The sequence below is a fragment of the Rhodotorula toruloides genome (genome assembly GCF_000320785.1).
Source record: "Rhodotorula toruloides NP11 unplaced genomic scaffold Scaffold2, whole genome shotgun sequence".
In the NCBI taxonomy this organism is placed as follows: Eukaryota; Fungi; Basidiomycota; class Microbotryomycetes; order Sporidiobolales; family Sporidiobolaceae; genus Rhodotorula; species Rhodotorula toruloides.
This window is the reverse complement of record NW_015622962.1, coordinates 794,987-814,300: the sequence shown is the minus strand read 5'-3', so window position 1 is coordinate 814,300 and position 19,314 is coordinate 794,987. Positions and strand designations below refer to the sequence as shown.

Here is a 19,314-nt window from a genome sequence, read left to right as displayed (position 1 = left end):
CTCACACGCTCGTAGGAGCAGGATGACTGCACCGTCCACTCCAGACAAACGTGCGTAACCAGTCCTCGCAGCCAGCGTTGCTCCCACGCCCTCACACTCTCGCCTCGTCTCGTCTCGACGCGTCCCCACTGACAACTCTCCCCTTTCGCTCACAGACACCGCTTCCTCCTCTTCGCCGCTCTCGTCCTCCCAGTCAACCGCAGCAACAACAGCCGAACGCGTCTCGAACGCGACAGAGGCAAAGATGGACGTGGACGACGCGACGACTCCTTCGAAGGCGTCGGGCTCGAAGGCGGAGGGGGAGGTGCTTACGCTGGATGACAGCAGCGACGCGGAGATGGGCGAGGTTAAGGAGACGAAGGGCAAGACGGGCAAGGGAAAGGAGAAGGACGCGGGAAAGGGGACTAAGAGGAAGAGCGAAGGTACGTTCGTCCGCTTCGAAGGGTGTTTGGGGGTCGAAATGCGCTGCAGAGCGTGTTTCGCGACCCTAGACCCACACTTGAGGCAGCTGCGCGTCGAATTGACCCGTCTGGCGTTGCATCGCAGCCTCCTCCTCTGCTCCCTCCGCCAAGAAGTCGAAACCCTCGACGTCCAAGTCCGCAAAGGCGTCGTCCTCAACGTCGAAGAAGGCCGACGACGACGACAAGAAGCTCGTCGTGCTCAAGGGCAACAAGTTCGTCGTGAAGCAGAAGCCGATCGACGTCCAGAGCATGGCGAGTTTCCTGCGTGGTACGTAAGAGCGCGCCCGTCTTGATCTCGGTCGTCCGGTCACGGTCCGCGTCAATGGCTGACTGACGTGCTGCTGGTAACGTACAGATCGAGCCGACTTTATCGACTACGCATGCAAGCTCTTCCGCGACGATAAGTCGAACACGCTCTCCGACTATCCCGAGGAACACCATCCGTTCATCGCCAAGCTGATCCACGAATCGTGCGTCCTGACGTCCACTCCTGCGTCTTGATCGCTTCGAAACCGCTTCGCTGACGCTCGACCGTGTGGCTGTTCGTACAGCGACAAGACTCTCGGCAGTCTCGCTTTGAAGATTAAGGCCGATCTGAAGAAGTGGATCTTTACGCACCTGACGGCCACGGCGGAGGACTCGCAGGACGGGAACGAGCTGGACGAGGCTGGAGTAGCCGGTACGTCGCCCGGCCATGCTCATTCTGCATCTCGTCCTCTACGACAGGTATACTGATCGACGAGTTTGGGCTGATGTACAGAACGCATCCCCGTGGCCCCTCTCAAGACCCTCATTTCCACCCTTGCGACCCGCATGAACTACGGCCTCTCCCTCTCCTCCCTTCCCTCCGACTACACCCTTCCGAAAGACGCCGAAGGAGCCGAGCTTTCCGAGGTTCCTTCGCTCCTGCAGCATTGGGTTTGGGAGGTCGAGGACGAGGAGATGTGGGTGCAGGAGATGAAGGGGAAGTGGGAGAAACGGAAGGCTGAGCGGGAGGAGGTGAGCTTCGTCAACCGCGCTCGTCTGCTGCGCATTTCGACTTGCGGTTCGCGGTGACGTTCAGGTGCGCGTACAAGGCAAGCTGACCATCGCCGTTGTCTCTCGCAGATCAAGTCGACCTGCCTCTCGCTTTTCCTCGCCCTCCCAGAAGCAGAACAACACGCTCTCCTCCTTGGCACCTCCTCCTCCTCGAAGGCAAGCTCGTCGACCGCCAAGAGCAATGGGAAGGGCAAGGCCAAGGCTCCGGACGCTGACGACGAGGGAGAGGAGAAGGAGAAGAAGGGCGGCGCGAAGGAGAAGAAGCCGGTCAAGGAGAAGAAGCCGAAGAAGGAGAAGGTGCTGACGGAGGAGGAGATCAAGGAGCGCGAGGTGCGTTCGAGTTTGTCCGCCCAACCGGCATTGCGAAGCATTACTGACAGCTTTGGTGTCGGTTCGACCTCGGAATTGTCGACAGGAGAAGGCCCGCGTAAAGGCTGAGAAGGAGGCCGAGAAGGAGGCGAAGCGCAAGGAGCGCGAGGAGAAGCGTGCCGCAAAGGCGGAGAAGGAGGACGAGAAGGCTCGCATCAAGGCGGAGAAGGAGGCCGAGGAGAAGAAGAAGGCTGATGTGAGTCGCTTCGTGCTCGCAACGATGCCGGACAGCGGGTATTGACCTGTGTCGTCGACTGCGCAGGTTGCCAAGAAGCAAAAGAGCATGTTCACAAGCTTCTTCGTCAAGAAGTCGGCGTCGCCTGCGCCTGTCGAAGCTGGTCCTTGTGCGTCGCGCCTGCTCGCTCCCGTTGTTACCGTCTGACACCTCACACACACAGCGTCGTCGCCGGCCAAGTTCTCCTCGACGTGCGACTTCGACCGTGTCTTCCACCCCTTCACCGTCCGCGACCGCGTCACCGTTGCGCCCGTCAACCGCTTCCTGCACGACGGCAAGAAGGTCGACGTCAAGATCAACAGCATGCCCGAGTTGACGAAGGACGGTGCGTCTCGCTTTGTCCTTCCTCCTCCTTCGCTTGAGCCTGACATCCGGTCGTCCCGCAGCCGCCCTCGCTCCCCTGACGACCTCCCACCGCTACCGCAGCCACACGCACAACCTCTACCCCTCGCCGCCCTACATCGTCCGCGATACCGTGCAGAAGATCAACGACGCTTCGCTCACGACGCAGGACACGAGCGAGTTGTATGATCTGTTGAACGACAGGTTGAAGATCAAGGTCAAGTTGCTCAAGTTCCATGAGGACTTGAGGCCGGGATATGTTGGTGGGTCTGCGCTTCTTCGCTCTGCGTTGTCGAGCTCGCGGGAGGACGAAGTGCTGATCGGTCCGAGTTGCGCTGCGCAGGAACCTGGACTAAGACGTCGGTGATGGTCGGCGCTCGCAATCCGCTCGGCCGCGAGACCTTCCACCTCAACTACGACGTTGACTCGGAGGCCGAGTGGGAGGAAGAGCCTGACGACCCCGACGCCGAAGACATCGGTTCGGACGGCGGCGAAGACGACGTCGATGGCGAGGCGGGCGAGAACAGTGACGCGGATTCGTGGCTTGCTGAGGACGACGAGATCGAGTACGAGGAGGGATACGACGCGGATGGCGATATGGTCATGCAGGCTGCGGAGAACGGAGGCCGCTTGCCTGGTGAGGAGGATGACGATGTGGTGGTCATGTCTGACCCGCAGGCGGAGAAGGAGCGCGAGGCGAAGAAGAGGAAGGCTGAGAAGGAGCGTAGGAAGAGGAAGGGCCTCGATGGACCGATCCTCCCGCTCGTCAAGGGCCTTATCTGGCAGGAGGACGTGGACACTGTCGCGGAACCGGTGTTCAAGTCGATGAGGATTCACTTCCTCAACGGTGCGTCCCATTCGTTCTCCTCTTTTTGGGCTCTCGCTCACGGTTTCGCTCTACGCAGACGCCTCGTTCGGCCTCAACCCGTTCACGTTCGTCTCGAAGCCGAGGATCATCCCGGCAGTGCACGCTGCGACTGCTACCTCGTCCGCCTCGAAGGGCAAGGAGAACGTCGCCATCGGCGCTGTTGCCGCCGCCGTTCCCTCCGACAAGGTCGGTATCGTCGCCCCGTCGTCGCTCGCGAACGGCACGGTCAACACGCTCAAGGCGAAGCGCGCGGGTCCGAAGCAGCCGTTCCCCGAAGACCAGGTCGCCGCCTTCCTTCGCCACGTCCACGGCTCGACCAAGACGAGGCCGGTCCTCCTCGACGAGTTTGTCAGCTTGATGAAGGAGCAGAACACGCCTATCAAGAAGAACACGGTCGAGGCCAAGCTGAAGGAGCTCGACGTCAAGAAGGTCAAGGGCGCCAACATTGTCGACGCCGCTCTCCTCGTGCGTCCTGCGCCTTCTTTCCGCCGCTACAGTCAATCACTGACTTCTCCTCACTGCAGGCCCAGTACGGCATCAGTAGCAGCGCCTGAGGAGCAGGCGCCTCTCTCCTCCTGGCTTCACCCATTCCCGCATTTGCCCGCTTTGCATACCCTGTCCATTGCGTCATTAGTAGAGTCCTTCCCGCTTTGTACTTGCGCTGTACTGCCTCTCTTTCACGAGGATCCGTCGGCGGACGACCTGCGAGTCTCGTGAGTTGCCTGTTGCCCTCCCAGCACTTCGAGCGCTTCTGCCGAACGCTTCTTTCCCGCCCGATTCTGGCTGTGCGAGTATTTCGCCCGACACACCGCGACAAGCCGGCATCTCACGCTGCACCAATCTGAGCGACTCCGCTTCCTGCCGCTCGCTCGCCGTTCCTCAACTTAGCAAGTTCGGGCGATGTCAGCTGGCTTGCCGTGCGGCGGTGCAGTGCCCGAGTTTATCGCCGCTTCTTGGCGATACGCTCGTCAAATCGTTCCGCTCTTGTTCGACCCGCTGCTCCCGACGACCGTCACTCGCCCTCGGCGGGAGTCGCTCTTTCTCTCTCTTCTTCCTCCCTGCTGCTCTTCACAGTGTCCACGTCCACCTGCGCATGTCTACGGCCCTTACGAGCAACAATGCGAACGCAATAACCCCGGCTCGTTCGCTTCCTTCCCTCCTCTCTGCGGGATGAACGTGCTGATGGACATTCGAACGTGCATACAGAACTCCTCGAACGCCTCCATAGGCTCAACGAGGAGAACATTCAGTTGAACCAGCGCCAGACCGCCTTGCGCGGCGAGTACTTTGAATTCGTCGACCAGGTCGCTCAGGGTGCGCACTTTCCCTGACTAGCCCGGATAGACGAGGTCTAACTTGTCCTTTTACAGCCATGCAAGCCGACCCGACTCTGCTTCCGCGCTTGCAGGCCGAGATGGCGGCCTCGACACCTTCCGCACCTCTCGACTTCACCATGTCTCCCGATTTGATCTGCGGCAACCTCGACGAAGGCTTGCCGAACGTCGACTTGAGCCCTCCCTTCGGCCCTACTCCTCTCGAGACTGAGGCTGCTTCGATCTCGACCCTCGAGGACATCCCCCTCGCTTCCCTTCCTCCGTCGCTGCTTTGGGGCAACGTCGAGGGATCCGCGGCCGAGCCCTTCCACACCGTCAACTCGTCGACGCTGTCGCTTGCGACGAGCGTCTCACACCCCGCGGGCTCTGTTCCGCCCGCCTCCCTCTGGTCGTCCTCACCAGCTTCGATAGGCTACTCGCCGCTTTTCGAGGACTTCACCAACCTCGGCGCCTGGGGCACTCCGCAGACCGATTCAAACCGCTCCTTCTCGACGTCGACCTCCTTCAGCCTCGACGAGCCGTTTTCGGGTCTCCTCAACTCGCCTCTCGCCGCGTCCGTCGACGCCAGCTTCGGCAAGGCCAAGAGTCCGGCGCCGGCTCAGCAAGACATCCCGACGCTGAGGTTCGACCCTATCGGCTCGTCCCGTTACAGGTCGCCTAGCGTCGCTTCGAGCCTTCTGGTGCGTGAGAAGGCGGTCTTGTCTCCCGAGCTTCTTCGCTGACCTCAAGCTTCTTCTCCAGGCCTCGCCTCAGCTCAAGCCATTTGGCCAGCGCATGGGCTCAACGAAGCGCGGTAGAACGACGAGGACTCTCAAGGCCGACGACTCCCTCCTCGTCGTCAAGAACGCCGAGCACATCTTCGCCGTCCTCACTCTCCCGCTTGCGAAAGGGGACGAGTCTCCCGTCACACGTCTTTACCTCGACCAGGCCGCGATGCTCCCGACCTCGCCTATCGCACGCGCCGTCCTCTTCAGCGAGCCCTACACCTCCGCCTCCTTCCGCCAAGACTGCGAGCTCTGCTCTGTCTACACCTTCTACAGCGCCTGCCGCGCAGCTTGGACGCTCGCCTTCACCCCTGCGGGACCGAACATCTTCCCGGCCTCGCCCGTCAAGAACCCTTCCTCGCAGCCAACTTACACTTTCCTCCACTTCCTCCCGGGCGACATCGTCGTCTCGCCCTCGCACCCAATCGGCAGCGTCGACTGGTGGCGCGTTCAAGAGTGCCGCAACTCGCACGCTGGCTATCCCGGAAGCGGAGGATGGACAGCGAGGTACGATGGCGAGACGGAGGGCGAGAAGCGGCGCCCTGCGCGCATCTATACGCACTTTGCCAAGTGCGCTGCGAAGGGGTGCGAGGATGAGGGCGAGTGGTCGTTGATGAAGCTTGCCAAGGCGATGAAGCCGTCGAGGGCGTGAGAGACGAGTACGTTCTCGCTCCTCTTCCTCTCGCTTCACCTACTGACGATCCTGTCTGTCCGACAGACATGCTCACTGTACATAGACCTCTCCATCCGTATCATGTCTTTGCAGTGCCGTCCTAGATTCCTGAGAATCCCTGTCGTAGAATTCATATCTCGTGTACACTCCGCTGCAAGTGCCGCTTAACGACGCAAGGCGAATTGAGTGACGAGACTACCATTGCGGCTATGAGTGCGAGGCAGGTCGAGAGCTATGCTACAGGTCGTTCTTCCACCTGGTCCTCCATGCTTCGCTCCTTCGCACGACGAGCCTGCCTCGCGAGCCACCGCGCCTGCCTCTTCTCACGCTCCAGCCTGATCCGCTCCTGCGTCGAGACCGTCGGCGTCGCTTCCTGCGCCCGCTCCTTCGCTTCCGTCCTCCGCTTCGCAAGTCGGACCGCCGTCCAGTACCGCTTCCCCTTGCTCCAGGTCGGGTGGGCGTTGTCGGGCTCGCCACCGGACGGCAAAGCTGCGCTGGACGGCTTGATTGGCGTGGGAAGAACCTCCTTCCTCGTCTCAGCCAACAACGCCCTCCAGTCCTCCTCGCTCGACCCCTCGCACCGCCTGAGCAGCTCCATGAGATAGCCCGTCTCGCGCAACTCGCGACTAATCATCCACTGCGTCTTCTTCCTCCGACGCTCGTCCTTCCGCTCTTCCGCCTCGATCTCAGCCTGCGACTGCGTCGGCGTGGTCGGGACGTACTCGACCGTGATCGTCGCCGAGTCGTCCTCCTCGACATACTCCGACGGATCGCGCTTCGTCCAGAGCGAGACACGCATCTTGCGCAGCTCGAGAATCTTGGCAACCGCGTCAACGGTCGTCGCCGGACTGATGAGCCAAGACCGCCTGCTGTTCGCCGCCTCTGGACCGTCGAAAGCCGAGACGGAGCCGAGCAAGCCGTCGAGCTTGTGGTCGAGTCGGCGGCGCTGCCACTGCTTGACGATGCCGCAGACAACGACGGCATGCGTGTGAGGGTTCGGCTCGAACCGGTGGACCTTGAACGTCTCGAGGACGATAGCTGCGGCCGGCCAGTCGTTGTCCTTGACGAAATAGTCGAGGAGCTTGTTGAGCAGGTCGACAGTGACGATCTCGTTTTCCTTCGTCGAAAGGCGGCGATGCGGTCGGTGTCCGGTCGCATCGAGGCGGAGGGAGAGGACGGTGCGGAGGAACTGGCGCATGTCCGGCGGGACAACTTGCGTATACCCGAACGAAACAACGTCGTGCAGCGGGCTGTAACGAGACTGTGGTTCCGGACGCCGCTTCGTCGTGAGGCGCCAGAGACTCGCCCTCGCGCCGAGCGAATACGTGAGGTGGTTCCGCTGGACGCCCAGCTCGTCGAACGCCTTCCAGATGCCCCAGAACGACGTCCATCGGTGCCGCATCATCTCGAGGCGGAGGAGCGAGTGGAGGAACTTGGTGGACGGCGCAAGACCGTCCTTGGTGCACAGGGAGACGAAGCGGTACGCCGGGTCGCTCGTCGACGACTGACCTCGGCCATGCGCGGCATAGAAGTCGAGCATGGCGAGGTAGGGCTGTTCGGGAGGTGGAGAGTGCAATTCGGCCTTGATCTCGTCGGACGGGGTCTCGGCTGTCGCGAGCCGCTGCCGTCGCTGCTGATCGAGGCGTCGCCACCTGTCGAAGAGGGCGCGAGCAGCTGCTTCATCGCCGTCAGCCGTGTGGGCGGAGATGGCGAGTTGCCAAAGTCGAGGCGAACCGATGTCGTCCGGGTCGAGGCAATCGCGGTACGCCCGAAAGACCTCCAGGAGCCAGTCCGTCTTGCCCAGTCGCTTGAGCATGTCCAGGACGGTGTCGACGAGTTCGACGTCCACCAGACCTCCCTCGCCCTTCTCCCGCACCATCGCATGCGACAGCCAACTCAGCATTGCTGCGAGGGCATCAAGGTCGACGATGACCCTGTTCTTGAAATTGCGCAGGAGCTTGCCCGCAAGCCTCGTTGAGACAGGATAGCCTGCCGCCTCCATCGCAGCCGTCGCCGTCCTCGCGAGCTCAGGCTGGCGGTACTGCACGAAGAGCCAGACGAAGCCCTCCACTTCTTCCGCCGACAGCCTCTCCGTCCCTTCGCGCCTGATCAACGCCTGGAATTGCTCCAGCGCAATCTGTTCCCTCCCCGTTGCGAGCGCTTCCTGCAGCACTGTCGCGATGGCCTTGGTGGCGGACCATCTGTCGACTCGCGGGGTAGGCGGGAAGGGGAGGCGGACGACTGGCTGTGTCCTCCGTCTTTTGCTGGGCGCAATGGACGCTGGCGGGGGAGTGGGCAGCAGTTCGAGGGGAGGATCAGGTGCGGCAGTGTGGAAGAGGCGGACGGGGGCGCGGGAGAGTGCGGGGAAGACCGGTGGTGCTGTACGGGACTCGAGCGGTGTGAAGCATCTCAGCCACGTCCTCAGCGAGCGGTTCATGCCGACGAGGCGAGCAAGTCGTGGTCGAGGAGCAACTTGGACTTTCTGGCGAGGACATCTCGCGCTCATCCCGCCCACACCGCTCCGGGCTACTTCGTTCTGCCATTACTGGGCTTCACGACCGTCACGAAGCATGCACGACGACTCCCGCGCCCGCAGGAGGCGTCCCCGTCACTCGCCAACTTCATCAGCTCGAAGCGCTCGGAATGGCTTTCTCGCCTCAACACACGCTTGGAGAAGCGCTTACGAACAGGGAACGGGCTCATAAGGGGTCGCGCAACCGGGCGAGCTTTCGGTGGATCCGCGGCGGGCGTTGCACGTGCCCCCTCGACCTCCTCTTCCTCCTTGGGCCCCCGCTTCCTCTCTCTGCACCGCTCCGTTATCGCTGCCAGCCCTGCTGAGCCATACCGCTGTGCTAGAGACTCCTGGTTACCCGCCAAGCCCATGGAACGCCGCCGCTCAGTCTCCATCACCCGCCCTGATCCTCCCATCGTGAGCAGCTCTCCTTTCGCCTTGTTCCCTCAATCTCGCTCATCTCCTTCCTCCCTCGCCCAGATTCGACCGATACCAATACGGCCAGGGTCTCCCAGCACGCCCTCAAAACCGACTCCCGGCCCACCAGCTCGCCCACCATCGCCCGCCAGCTCTCGCACATCCCCCACGCCGCCTCGCCCTCTCTCCCGTTCGCTCTCAGCTTCGTCTCGCGAACGACCGCCGAGTCTCGTTCGCCCGTCATCCCTCACCGCCAGCAAACTTCCGCCTAGAGCCCCTTCGCCCGCGCGCGCCGTCACTTATCCGCCCGCTCGACCGCCTCTTCCTTCTCCAGCAGGACCTTCCTACCTCTCTCGCTCGGCCTCGTCAACCCGCACCGAGCGCCCGCATGTCTCGTTCAACCTGCCGCCGGCCGAACGTTCGCAGCCTCGCACGCCCAGTCCAGCGCCGCTCTCTCGCTCGCGTTCGTCGACTCTCCCGACTCCGCCTCCTTCACGCCCCGCCTCCATTCCTCCAATGACCTTCTCCGTCTTCTTCGACCCCTCTCGTCCGCCGCCCGTCCTCAATCTAAAGGAAGGCGAGACCCTTCCTTCGAGCAACATCTGCCGGTACCGAAACAAGATCCGTTCTCCCATGGCGTTCTGGGAGCAAGGGCTCGCGTATAGGATGCAACAGTCGATTTGGGAAGCGGAGCGGTTACTGAAGGAGAGGTTTCCTGGACCGAGGGACTTGTACGATGCGAGGGGAGCGAACGGGCTGTGGATCGAGGCGGTGTATGAGCCGGTGCTGGCGGTCTTGCGCATGATGGAGGGGACCTACCACTACTTTGTCGTGAGTCCGACTGCTGTCTCCCGCTTCTGCTCTCGCGTGCTCACCTTCTCCAGGCGGACAGGAAGCCGCCAAGGTCGCGAACGGCTACCTCCGAGCACCTCTACAGGACAAGCGCGCGGCGGAAGAAGTGCAACGAGGGTACCTCAAGGACGCCCTGCCGCTCCTCGAGAAGGGCGTCAACACCTCGGCTTACGTCGGCAAGTACTTCGTCGCCGCCAAACTCTCCCTCAAAGGTGCGTATCTCCCTTAGGAGCTCTATCTCGTGCTTGCGCTCACCAAGCACAAGATTGCAGACGACCTCGCAAAGCAACACGCCGACGCCGCCTCGGCACAACGGCGCCTCGCGTCCGCCTGGCGCGCCGAAAACGCCGCGCCTCTCTCCGCCCTCCTGCGAAAAGAAGTCCAGCAAGTCTGGGATCGGTCGTGCTGGTACCAGCTGCAGTGGAGGGCGATCACGTTTGAGGAGGCGGCAAAGAAGAATAAGGATGCGCGGGTGTTGCTGGGGAGGGAGGTGGAAAGGACGCTGAATGCGCTGAGGAGGTGCGTGGGCCGTCTCGCTGCAAGCGCATTCACATGTTGTGCGTGCTGTCTCGCTGATGGAATACGCCGAGGTTCACAGGCAAGGCGCGATCTCAGGCCAAACCTACTTCCACTGGTTCGGCCGCCTCGAGCAGTACCTCCCGCCCGAGTCGCGCATCAGGATGCGCCAGGACTACGCGGGCCAACCGTTGCGGTGAGGAGGGGACGAAGGAAGCGATGTGTATGCTTGTGTATAGACTTGTGTGTCGTTGTGCAAGGCTCCGTTCTCGCTTGCGAGTCCCGTCGCTCTCATTCGAACCACACTCCGAAAAGAGTGGACTTCAATGGGATACACAGCTATGTACAGCACAAACCGACTGCTTTGACGCTTCAGCACAACGCGCCTCGCAAGACCCGCACTTCGTCCAGTCCCTTGTCTTCTGCCTCCTCCACAACAACTTCGCCCTCCTCTTGCTCCGGCATCACTGCCTCGTCTTCGGGCTCGAGTCCAATCTCCGATACCGGCGGCCAGGTGAAGGGGTCTTGCTGTGTGTTTGTGTTGGTGAGGCTGTCGGACGGAAGAGGGACGGAAGGTGCGGGCAACTCGAAGCTTGTTGGCGACAGGCGCGGGGACGGTGACGGTGAGAGGTCCGGCGATTGTGGCGGAGCCGAAGCTGGGGGAGACAAGACGGTTCGAGGGCGTTTGGCGAGGGTCCCAGAGATCGTCCAGGGATTCGAGCCATCGTTAAGGCTGCGTTTCCTCTTCATCGAGTGACCGATAGGGAGGTAGAGTGTAGAAGGCGGATTTGGCGCTGAATCGTCGTCCCTTCTGTCCCAAAGAGCGGCGAGAAGGACGGTCGAAGGGAGGAAGGGGCGAAGTAGTTCGTGGCGTGCAAAGGCGGCGACCTCGTTTGGCGATGGCTTCGAGAGTGGGAAGGAGACGAGGGGGGGTGGGAAGGCATGGAGCATCGTCGTCGGATCTGAGAGGAGTTGCGAATGAACGCTCGAAGGAGGACAGGCGCGAAGAGGGGTGTTGTCGCGCGACAGATCGACACGAGCTTCGCAGTGCTAGTCGTGTGCAGGGAAGAAGAGCAAGAAGACAAGCCAAGCCAAAAACTTCGAGCGAGACCCACCCTCAGTTGGAAGTCGCGAGCAGAGCAAGGCAGGAGCGAGAGGAACACGGCAACCGCGCGGGTGAGCTGGAGAGCGATTCACGCACTCTGATCAGACGTCTAGTAGCGCACTGAACGCAGCGAAGCGAGCCAGCGAGAGTTCTGCTGACCAGCTCGTGAGCGGCAGAGGGGCAACCCTTGGTCTCGCTCGACGACGACCGCCACCTCTCGCCATGTCGCTCACTCTGACGCCCGCGCAGTGCGCAAGGGCTGCATCTGCCTACCGAGTCAGTCCAGCTGGTCTCACACGAGCGAGGGCGCGGGCTGACCGACTTCATCGCTTTCCGAGGACAGGCGCTTCTCCGGTCACAACGGCTCACGTTCAAGGGCGACGAGCTGGCCTTGAAGGGTGCGTGGAGAACCCCGGGATTCTTGGCAGTCGCGCTGACTCGCCGTGTGCCCGCAGCCGCTCACCAGCAGACCCGCATCCTCTTCAACCGCTTCATCCCCTCTTCCTCCGCCTCCCGCTCGCCCTTCGCTGCGCAGAACCCGCTCGTACCGCCTCCACAGCTTGCGCCAAAGGACGAGTTGACGCCGGAAAAGGTCGACGAGCACATTGATGGCGCGTTCGAGATTGCCAAGTTCTTGAGGACGAACGTCGTGCAGGGCGTGCGGACAGACGAGGGCAACTACGGTGCGTCGGAGCATCTTATCTGCGGTGTTATCGACTTACGTGACAGGGAAGAACCAGCTGACCCGATTTGATTGTCTTTCCGCCTCAATCCCTTTCCTCGGTCGCTCTAACGCCTTATTTCGTCGCCACTCCGCCCACTCTCCGGATACCTCGACTCACACTGCAGCCCTCCGCATCCACGACGAAACAGAACGAGGCGACAACGACACAGTCAAGCAGCCCAAACCGCTCGACATTCCCTCTGGAAACCAGGGCGTGCGGCGGCGGCGAAGACGGCGCGAGGACGAGGCGGAAGCGGTGCCGGTCGGATGCTGTGGAGGTGCTGGGGCGGCATAGATTTGGAGGGATGAATGGGCAACTCGCAACAACTCGCATTTCGCAACTCTCGACAACCTTCACGACCGTCGCGCACCATCCCTCGGCTCAGCTCGCTCAGCGCTCCCACTGCCATGATGTCAGCCTTAGGAAACGGTCATCAACTCCTCCGCTCCTTCCCTCGACGCTGTCCTTGCTGCGCGTGCCTTCGTGCGAAAAATCCCCGTCCTCAACTTGAGACGCTTCCGGACGGTTGCTCGCGCTCGCCAGCGTCTGTATGAGCTCTCTGGACACTGTTGCAAGTCAAAGGAGGCGGTAGGAGATGATGAGGAGTTATTCGCACAAAGGGGTCCCTTCGGCACTTCTCCCACGGACCTTGTCGTCGCTCATCTCGCCTGCGCTGCTTGTTGCCCGCTCTACGCTCGCTTTGAAGAGCACTATCAGATACAGTAATCGCCAGCAACAGCAGCGACCGCCGTCCTTTCGTTTACTCCTCCTTCGGCTTCCCCGTTCGACGACGACACGCCCACGACAGCGACGAGCGACTCGAGCAGCCCGCAAACGACCGGTTATACCGCCTAGATACCCTATCACTCTCTCGCGAATCCCCAGCCTTGTTCGCTCCCCTCCAATCCACCATCGACGTCGTCCCCCATCTCCCGCAGTACCCCTTCTCCCTCCTCAACCCGCCCGACACGCTGCTCGACACGCTGAGACAGCCGCTCGTGGAGAGACAGGATATGGCTAGTGTGGGCGAGAACGGGTCTGCCGCGAGTAGCCCGACGTTGTCGTTGAAAGGGTGCGTCGATTGGGTTCTTCGCTCACAGAGCGAGAGGCTTTGCGGGGAGTAGACGACTACGGGAGGACTCTTTGGATGAAGGGGATGTATGAGCGAAGGGAGCGAAGGGCGCACGGGACTTGGCGAGAGCGTCTGAAGCGGTCGCAGCTACTCTCGAGGGAACAGTCAAGCACCCTGAACTGACTGTTTACTGCTCGTTCTTTCGCCCTATGCAGTCGAGCAAACGAGCTCAAGGCCGAGGACTCGCTACTGGGCCCACCACGCTCATCGGTCCTCACACCGTCCTCCTCGACAACCCCCCAGGTCTCCCTCCTCGGTCCCGACTCTTCCCCTTCGACCTCTCTCTTCCCGCCTATCGATGCGAACGGCATTAGCGCAGCAAGTGCGACGTCCGCGCTAGCCGCACGACCTCGAGCCGGCACCCTTCCTTCGACTTTCCACCTGCGTTCATCCGCGGCAGGCCTGCGATCAGCTCTTGCCGCGCCCGACGCCCTCCTGGCTCCTTCAGCCTTCCACAACGGTACAGCGTCTCTACCAGGTTCAGGCCCGACCACCCCGCTCGAACAGCCTTTCGCTTCGGCCCTCCTCCCACCTTCTTCCGCTGCCGCAACCCAACATCGACTGCGATCCGGCTCGTTGACCCTCCCACCGTCGAGTCTGTCGAGTGCATTCGGTCCAGGCGTTTTCTCGAGCGCAGACTGGACGACGCGGACAGATCGCAGCGGAAGCGACCCGACAACTCGGCTTTCGACCCTCGCGAGCGATCCTCGAAGCCCGGACGAGAGCTCATACGGAGACGACTCGCATGTGCGGACACTGGACTACCTCGGACTGGCGGAAGAGACCTCTTCGAGCGGTGGCGGCACGAACGAAAGCCTCTTGACGAGTGCACCTCTTCATGCGACGGGTGTCAATGCCCGGTCGAACTCGCTGTCGGGGTCGCTGGCGCCTCCGATGCAGCGATTGGGATCTACAGGCAGCATCCAGCCTGCTCCGAGCGCGCTGGGCGACTTTGCTGCACACCAGCGCCTCCGAAGCCACACGGTCGCCTCTGCCTTCCCGCCCCGTTTCAATGCGGACGCTCTCTCCCTCTTCCACTCGCCGCACCCGTCCGCCTCGTACCCTAGCTCAGCTGCAGGACACAGTCCGGCAGCCGCGCGCGACGACCCGTTCAACTCGTCGCCGCCCCAGCCGTACCACCTGCCCTCACACCCTCTCCACCGTCCAAGCAGCTCGTCCGACCATACGCGCCTCCTGTACGCGACAGCTGCCAGTTTATCCGACGCTACCACACCGCCTGCACAAGCCGAAGCGAGCGTACCTGCACCCGCGCCGCCGCTCGTCAGCCTCCTCCCGCCTCAGCCTCCCTCCTCCTCCTCTGCCGCCGCGGACCACCCAAATCGCGGACGGTCAGCAACGATTGGCATCATCGACGACTCGAAGGGCGAGATGATCCCACGTCGCAGGGCTGGCACGACCGCTGGGATCCCTCCTCGACACCTCGGAATTGGCGCAACGAGTCCTGGAGAAGGTCCGGTTGCAGCGATGGCTTCGAGGATGGGCAGGCTCAGCATCAGCGAGGACCCGGTGCGCACGCCTTCTCTCTCTCGTTCGGCGCCATGCTGACGTCGCGCTCGCACAGTCGCAGGGGGGCTCAGGCTGGGGCACGTCCGAAGGAGCCGTCTCGCTCTCGCCGCCCGTGCAGCAACCGACGCGCAGTCTCTGGGTCGGCAACCTCGACCCTAAGACGACGCCCGCCGAGCTCCAGGACGTCTTTGCGCCGTACGGAGCCATCGAGAGCTTGCGGTTGATCCCGGAAAAGGTGCGTCGCGACCTTCGCAACTTGCAGGCCTCTTTCCGTTCGTAGGAGGGCTTGCTGAGGACGTCGTCCCCGCACAGGAATGCGGCTTCGTCAACTTCGTCTCGGTTGCGGACGCGATGCGCGCCAAGGAGGACGTTTTGAACCGCCTCGGCGGCCAGCTCACCAAGACGAGCGGCCTCGTTCGCATCGGCTACGGCAAAGGTGCGCTCACCTCCCGACTCACGATGCGGTTCACTGACGTTCGCTTCCGCAGCCGAGTCGACTCCCGCTCCGACCGCGCCCGGCCTCGTCCACCCTCGCTCGACTGCCGGTCCCGCCCCCGTCTCTGCCGCCGAGATGAACCTGCAGACTCAGCCGACGAGGGCGCTCTGGATCGGTTCGATCCCGCCGACGACCACACCCAACCACCTGCTCGCCGTCTTCTCGTCGTTCGGTCCCATCGAGAGCGCGAGGGTCCTCACGCACAAATCTTGCGGGGTGCGTCGGCCTTCTCGTTTCCCGATTAGCTTGAGGCTGACGATACTCTCGCCCTGCAGTTCGTCAACTTCGAGCGGCTCGACGACGCCGTCGCCGCACGCAAGTCGCTCAACAACCGCGAGATCCTCGGCGCCGAAGTCGGCCCTGTTCGCATCGGCTTCGCCAAGGTCCCGACAAAGGTCTCGAATGCGCCTTTCGCGAACCAGGTCAACGGCGACGGCACGCCTGCTACAGCGGCTGCGAACGGCATCGGCTCGTACCCGCACGTCTACAACGCCCTCTCGCAGATCAGCGGCGTGTCGAACATCCCTGTCGAGCGCCAACTCGCCGACGGCCAGATGCAGGACTATCGCAGCAACATGGTGCTCGGGCTCGTCGGGAACAGCCACTACGCCACGGCGCACGCCTTCCAGCAGCCGTCTCCGCCGCATGGTCAGCCCGTCGAGACGCACAAGGGTTCAATCAACGAGATGCAGCTTCTTATGCGCGAGCTCAGCCAGGGCGACCCGGATCTCGAGGAGCACGTCGCTGCTGTCGGCGGTGAGTCGAGCTTGCCTCTCGCCTCCGCCGCACACTCCGCTAATGTTGCCGTTCGCAGAGGAGCGACCGCCCATCATGTACTATACCTCGATCCCACTCGCCGTGCTCAACGACCCTCGCTTTGCCCGCCGCTACTCTAACAACGATGCGCCGCGCCTTCGTGAGATACGCAAGAGGCTCGAGTCTGAGTTGCCGATGGACGAGGTCGACGAGGTGCGTAGCGTTATTCACTCAACTCGAGTGGTTACTGACACGGCTTCGTACAGATTGCTCATGACCTGATGGATGAGATCGTCCCGCTCGCGTCCGACTACCTTGGCAACACGCTCGTCCAGAAGGTGCGCGTCTCCATCCATCCCGTCACTAGGACTTGCCCGCTGACTCACTCTCATCGCCACAGCTCTTCGAGCAGACGTCGACGCCTGTCCGCAAGGCTATGCTCGAGCGCATCGCGCCTCACCTCGCTCCAATTGGGTGCGTCCCCGTTCTTCCTTCGCGTCCGCTTCAGCAGCTTACCCACCACCCCGCACAGAACGCACAAGAACGGTACCTGGGCTGTGCAGAAGGTCATCCAGTGCGCGCAGGACGAGGACGAGTATGCGCTGATCCAGCAGAGCTTGACGCCGTACACGCCGCCGCTCCTCCTCAACGATTGTGAGTGCCGCACCGAGCTTGCGAAAGCTATCGTAGCTGACGTCGATTCGCGCAGTCGGCAACTACGTCGTGCAAGGAGCCTTGCGGTTCGGCTCGCCCTACGCCGACTTCGTCTTCGACGCCATGGTCGACCGGATCTGGGAGATTGGCTCTGGACGTTTCGGCGCTCGCAGCACTCGCCAAACGCTCGAGAATCCTGAGTCGCCTCGCCTGCACGTCAAACGGGTCGCCGCCAGCATCGTCCTCAACGCCATCCCGCTCGCGACCAGCTCGAACGGCGCCCTCCTCATCACCTGGTTCCTCGAATCCTCCGACCTTCCCAACCGGTACTCGCTTCTCGCTCCTCGTTTCGCCCCGCACCTCTCGCATCTCTGTACGCACAAGCTGGCGTCGCAGTCGATCATGCGCGTCATCAACCAGCACGAGGACGACGAGGCGCAGCGCATCATGGTGGACGCCCTTCTCGATCCCAACGCCAAAGTGCTCGAGGACATCCTCGGCGACCAGATGCACGGCACGGCTTGCATCCAGAAGGTCACGAGCTCGACGCACCTCACCGTCGAGCGCCGCCAGTACCTCTTCGACCGCATCAAGGAGGCGATCGCCTCGCTCAAGGTCGAAGCCGTCCCTGCCTACCGCAAGCTGATCGAGGAGGTCGGCGGAACCTACTTGGGACCTCCCGCCGGCAATACGCCGCCTTACACGCCAGGTCCGCTACCTCACCACGGCGGCCGCGGTCCCGCTCGCTCGCCTACGCACGGCTTCGGCGGTCCGCCTCACTCGCACGCTCCCTCTCGCCGCGTCCCGTCCGGCCACCAGCAGTTCGTCACTCCTCAGGTCCCCTACCCGCAGGCGCCAGGTTACGGCACCGCATCCCCATACCCTTCCGCCTACTCTGGCGCCGCGCCTTACCCGCTATACCCTCCGCCGCCTTTCTACGGCGGGCCCGCACCTTCCTCGCAGTTCGGCAGCCCCTTCTCGCCGCCCTTCGGCCACACTTCGCCGCCGAGCAGCCATGCGCCCTCCGCCTCGTCCCCCGCCGTCTCGCCGATGATGGCGCACCCTGGCCTGCCTTTCTCGCCCGGTCTTCCGCCCGGCAGCGCATACCCGTCAATCAGCAGTCCCGATCCGTTCCAGGCGCTGCGCGTCGCGTCGAGCGACTTCAACCCGGCTTTCTCGCCTCTCGCCTCGCCGCCTCCGCCGTTCTACCCGATGGGCAGCTTCGGTACGTTCGCTGCCCAGCAAGAAGCGCCCGGCGGTCCGTTCGACGCAAACAAGCCTGGCAATGGCGAGTCCAGCGTTCCGCCGGCTTCTCCTCGGCGACGATACTGACGCTTCTTCCGCTCAACAGGCTAGCGCCCTCTCGCCCGCTTATCTCTCTCTCACGTCGATAGCTCGCTTTCACTCGCATCCTACATCGCATTGTCTCTACTCGTCCAAACTTGCCTACACTCGCATGATTCCTCCCGCCTGTGCTTACCCTTCGCCGTTTCTCTTCCTCTCTGTTCTTGTAGCCCATTCATCATCACGCAATCGAGCACGCCTTGCAGCAAGTCTCGGACGCCAGATTGGTCGAGAGTGTATTGTTGGCTGCACCAAGGCTGCACGACAACTAAGCTATGTACCGTACACCGGCCTCCGCCAGTGTCTCAATCCATATCTCCTCGTCTGAAACTTCGTATTCATCCTCCACCAACTCAAGTTCCCGCAAGTCCGGCACTGCTTCGAGCAGCTCATCTGGCCTAGTGAAGTGCTCGACGTCGGCTAGGAGGACGCTCCGAGTGTTCGGGTACGCACGCAGGATCGTGGGGATGCTGTCGTCGCCGGGATCGAACCCATAGTTTGCGACCAGCTCCTCGACCCGCTGCGTGGCAAGCTGGTCCAGGTTCGACGAGTTGAGTTGGTCGCGCCAGTCGACCCCGCCAAACGTCCAGAACTCGGGTTCCAACTCGTCGATGTAATTTTGGTCTCCGTCGGTGTATAGTTGACGACTGTAGATCTCGACCCGGTGCACCTCAGCACAGAAATGCTGGTTCTGCAGTGATCGGTAATACATTCGCCGCGAATTGGGTTCCTCGACGACCCAGTTGCTCTCTCCGTTGTTGTGCTCAAATAATCGTACCACGCACACCAGCCCTCGCTCTGGTCGGGTGATAGCGCGAAGTCGATCGCAAGTTTGCGAGCAGGCGTCGAGGTCTTTCCAAGTGAGGTAGTCGTAAGAGAGGATGTGGGACAGGAGCTCGGTGGGCAAGCGTTCCTGCAGATAAAGACGCCGCTTGAGCCGAGCGCGATCAGGCGGGAGCGAAGGTGTACCCACGAGGCGAGAGAGGGAAGAATGGCCGACAACGTCCCTCGGGCAGCTGCCGTTCGAGGCTGTAGGTAGATTAGTCAGCTTAAGAGCGCCCCACGAAGCTCGCACGCTCGCTCACCCTGTCTGTCCCGCTGTACATCCTCATCAGTTTGGCCGGGTGGGGATGGGTTCTTCTCGACGGCGTCGGCGGTTGGCGGGTTGCGAGTCGTCATGGCGTCCTAATGAGT

General features: G+C 62.3%; 8 protein-coding genes across 8 annotated transcripts; 5 read left to right on the top strand and 3 right to left on the bottom strand.

Moving 5' to 3' along the window:
* Positions 1-22: 22 nt before the first annotated feature.
* Positions 23-3,867, top strand: RHTO_03004 (chromatin assembly factor 1 subunit A; the record flags this gene model as incomplete). The annotated part of the gene is made up of 14 exons (XM_016416676.1): positions 23-50; positions 156-422; positions 547-729; positions 817-931; positions 1,013-1,140; positions 1,222-1,460; positions 1,569-1,829; positions 1,915-2,064; positions 2,131-2,212; positions 2,267-2,428; positions 2,490-2,708; positions 2,789-3,292; positions 3,351-3,778; positions 3,838-3,867. 14 exons carry the CDS (start codon positions 23-25, stop codon positions 3,865-3,867), a joined length of 2,796 nt encoding a protein of 931 aa, XP_016276395.1.
* Positions 3,868-4,406: 539 nt separating this feature from the next.
* Positions 4,407-6,063, top strand: RHTO_03003 (uncharacterized protein; the record flags this gene model as incomplete). The annotated part of the gene is made up of 4 exons (XM_016416675.1): positions 4,407-4,455; positions 4,520-4,627; positions 4,684-5,327; positions 5,389-6,063. The coding sequence occupies 4 exons, from the start codon at positions 4,407-4,409 to the stop codon at positions 6,061-6,063; spliced, it is 1,476 nt and encodes a 491-aa protein (XP_016276394.1).
* Positions 6,064-6,316: 253 nt separating this feature from the next.
* Positions 6,317-8,521, bottom strand: RHTO_03002 (uncharacterized protein; the record flags this gene model as incomplete). Its single annotated transcript, XM_016416674.1, has 1 exon — positions 6,317-8,521. The coding sequence occupies one exon, from the start codon at positions 8,519-8,521 to the stop codon at positions 6,317-6,319; it is 2,205 nt and encodes a 734-aa protein (XP_016276393.1).
* Positions 8,522-8,965: 444 nt separating this feature from the next.
* RHTO_03001 (uncharacterized protein) lies at positions 8,966-10,581 on the top strand (the record flags this gene model as incomplete). The annotated part of the gene is made up of 4 exons (XM_016416673.1): positions 8,966-9,844; positions 9,906-10,077; positions 10,138-10,384; positions 10,464-10,581. The coding sequence occupies 4 exons, from the start codon at positions 8,966-8,968 to the stop codon at positions 10,579-10,581; spliced, it is 1,416 nt and encodes a 471-aa protein (XP_016276392.1).
* A 264-nt stretch (positions 10,582-10,845) lies between these two features.
* On the bottom strand, positions 10,846-11,106 carry RHTO_03000 (uncharacterized protein; the record flags this gene model as incomplete). The annotated part of the gene is made up of 1 exon (XM_016416672.1): positions 10,846-11,106. The coding sequence occupies one exon, from the start codon at positions 11,104-11,106 to the stop codon at positions 10,846-10,848; it is 261 nt and encodes an 86-aa protein (XP_016276391.1).
* Positions 11,107-11,708: 602 nt separating this feature from the next.
* RHTO_02999 (uncharacterized protein) lies at positions 11,709-12,505 on the top strand (the record flags this gene model as incomplete). Its single annotated transcript, XM_016416671.1, has 4 exons — positions 11,709-11,762; positions 11,830-11,884; positions 11,942-12,169; positions 12,336-12,505. 4 exons carry the CDS (start codon positions 11,709-11,711, stop codon positions 12,503-12,505), a joined length of 507 nt encoding a protein of 168 aa, XP_016276390.1.
* Positions 12,506-13,224: 719 nt separating this feature from the next.
* On the top strand, positions 13,225-18,132 carry RHTO_02998 (RNA binding protein Jsn1; the record flags this gene model as incomplete). Its single annotated transcript, XM_016416670.1, has 12 exons — positions 13,225-13,283; positions 13,499-14,870; positions 14,926-15,105; positions 15,183-15,306; positions 15,359-15,582; positions 15,642-16,122; positions 16,181-16,335; positions 16,389-16,460; positions 16,523-16,596; positions 16,655-16,776; positions 16,832-18,064; positions 18,128-18,132. The coding sequence occupies 12 exons, from the start codon at positions 13,225-13,227 to the stop codon at positions 18,130-18,132; spliced, it is 4,101 nt and encodes a 1,366-aa protein (XP_016276389.1).
* Positions 18,133-18,388: 256 nt separating this feature from the next.
* Positions 18,389-19,299, bottom strand: RHTO_02997 (F-box domain, Skp2-like domain-containing protein; the record flags this gene model as incomplete). The annotated part of the gene is made up of 3 exons (XM_016416669.1): positions 18,389-19,033; positions 19,094-19,149; positions 19,206-19,299. 3 exons carry the CDS (start codon positions 19,297-19,299, stop codon positions 18,389-18,391), a joined length of 795 nt encoding a protein of 264 aa, XP_016276388.1.
* Between the last annotated feature and the right edge of the window lie 15 nt (positions 19,300-19,314).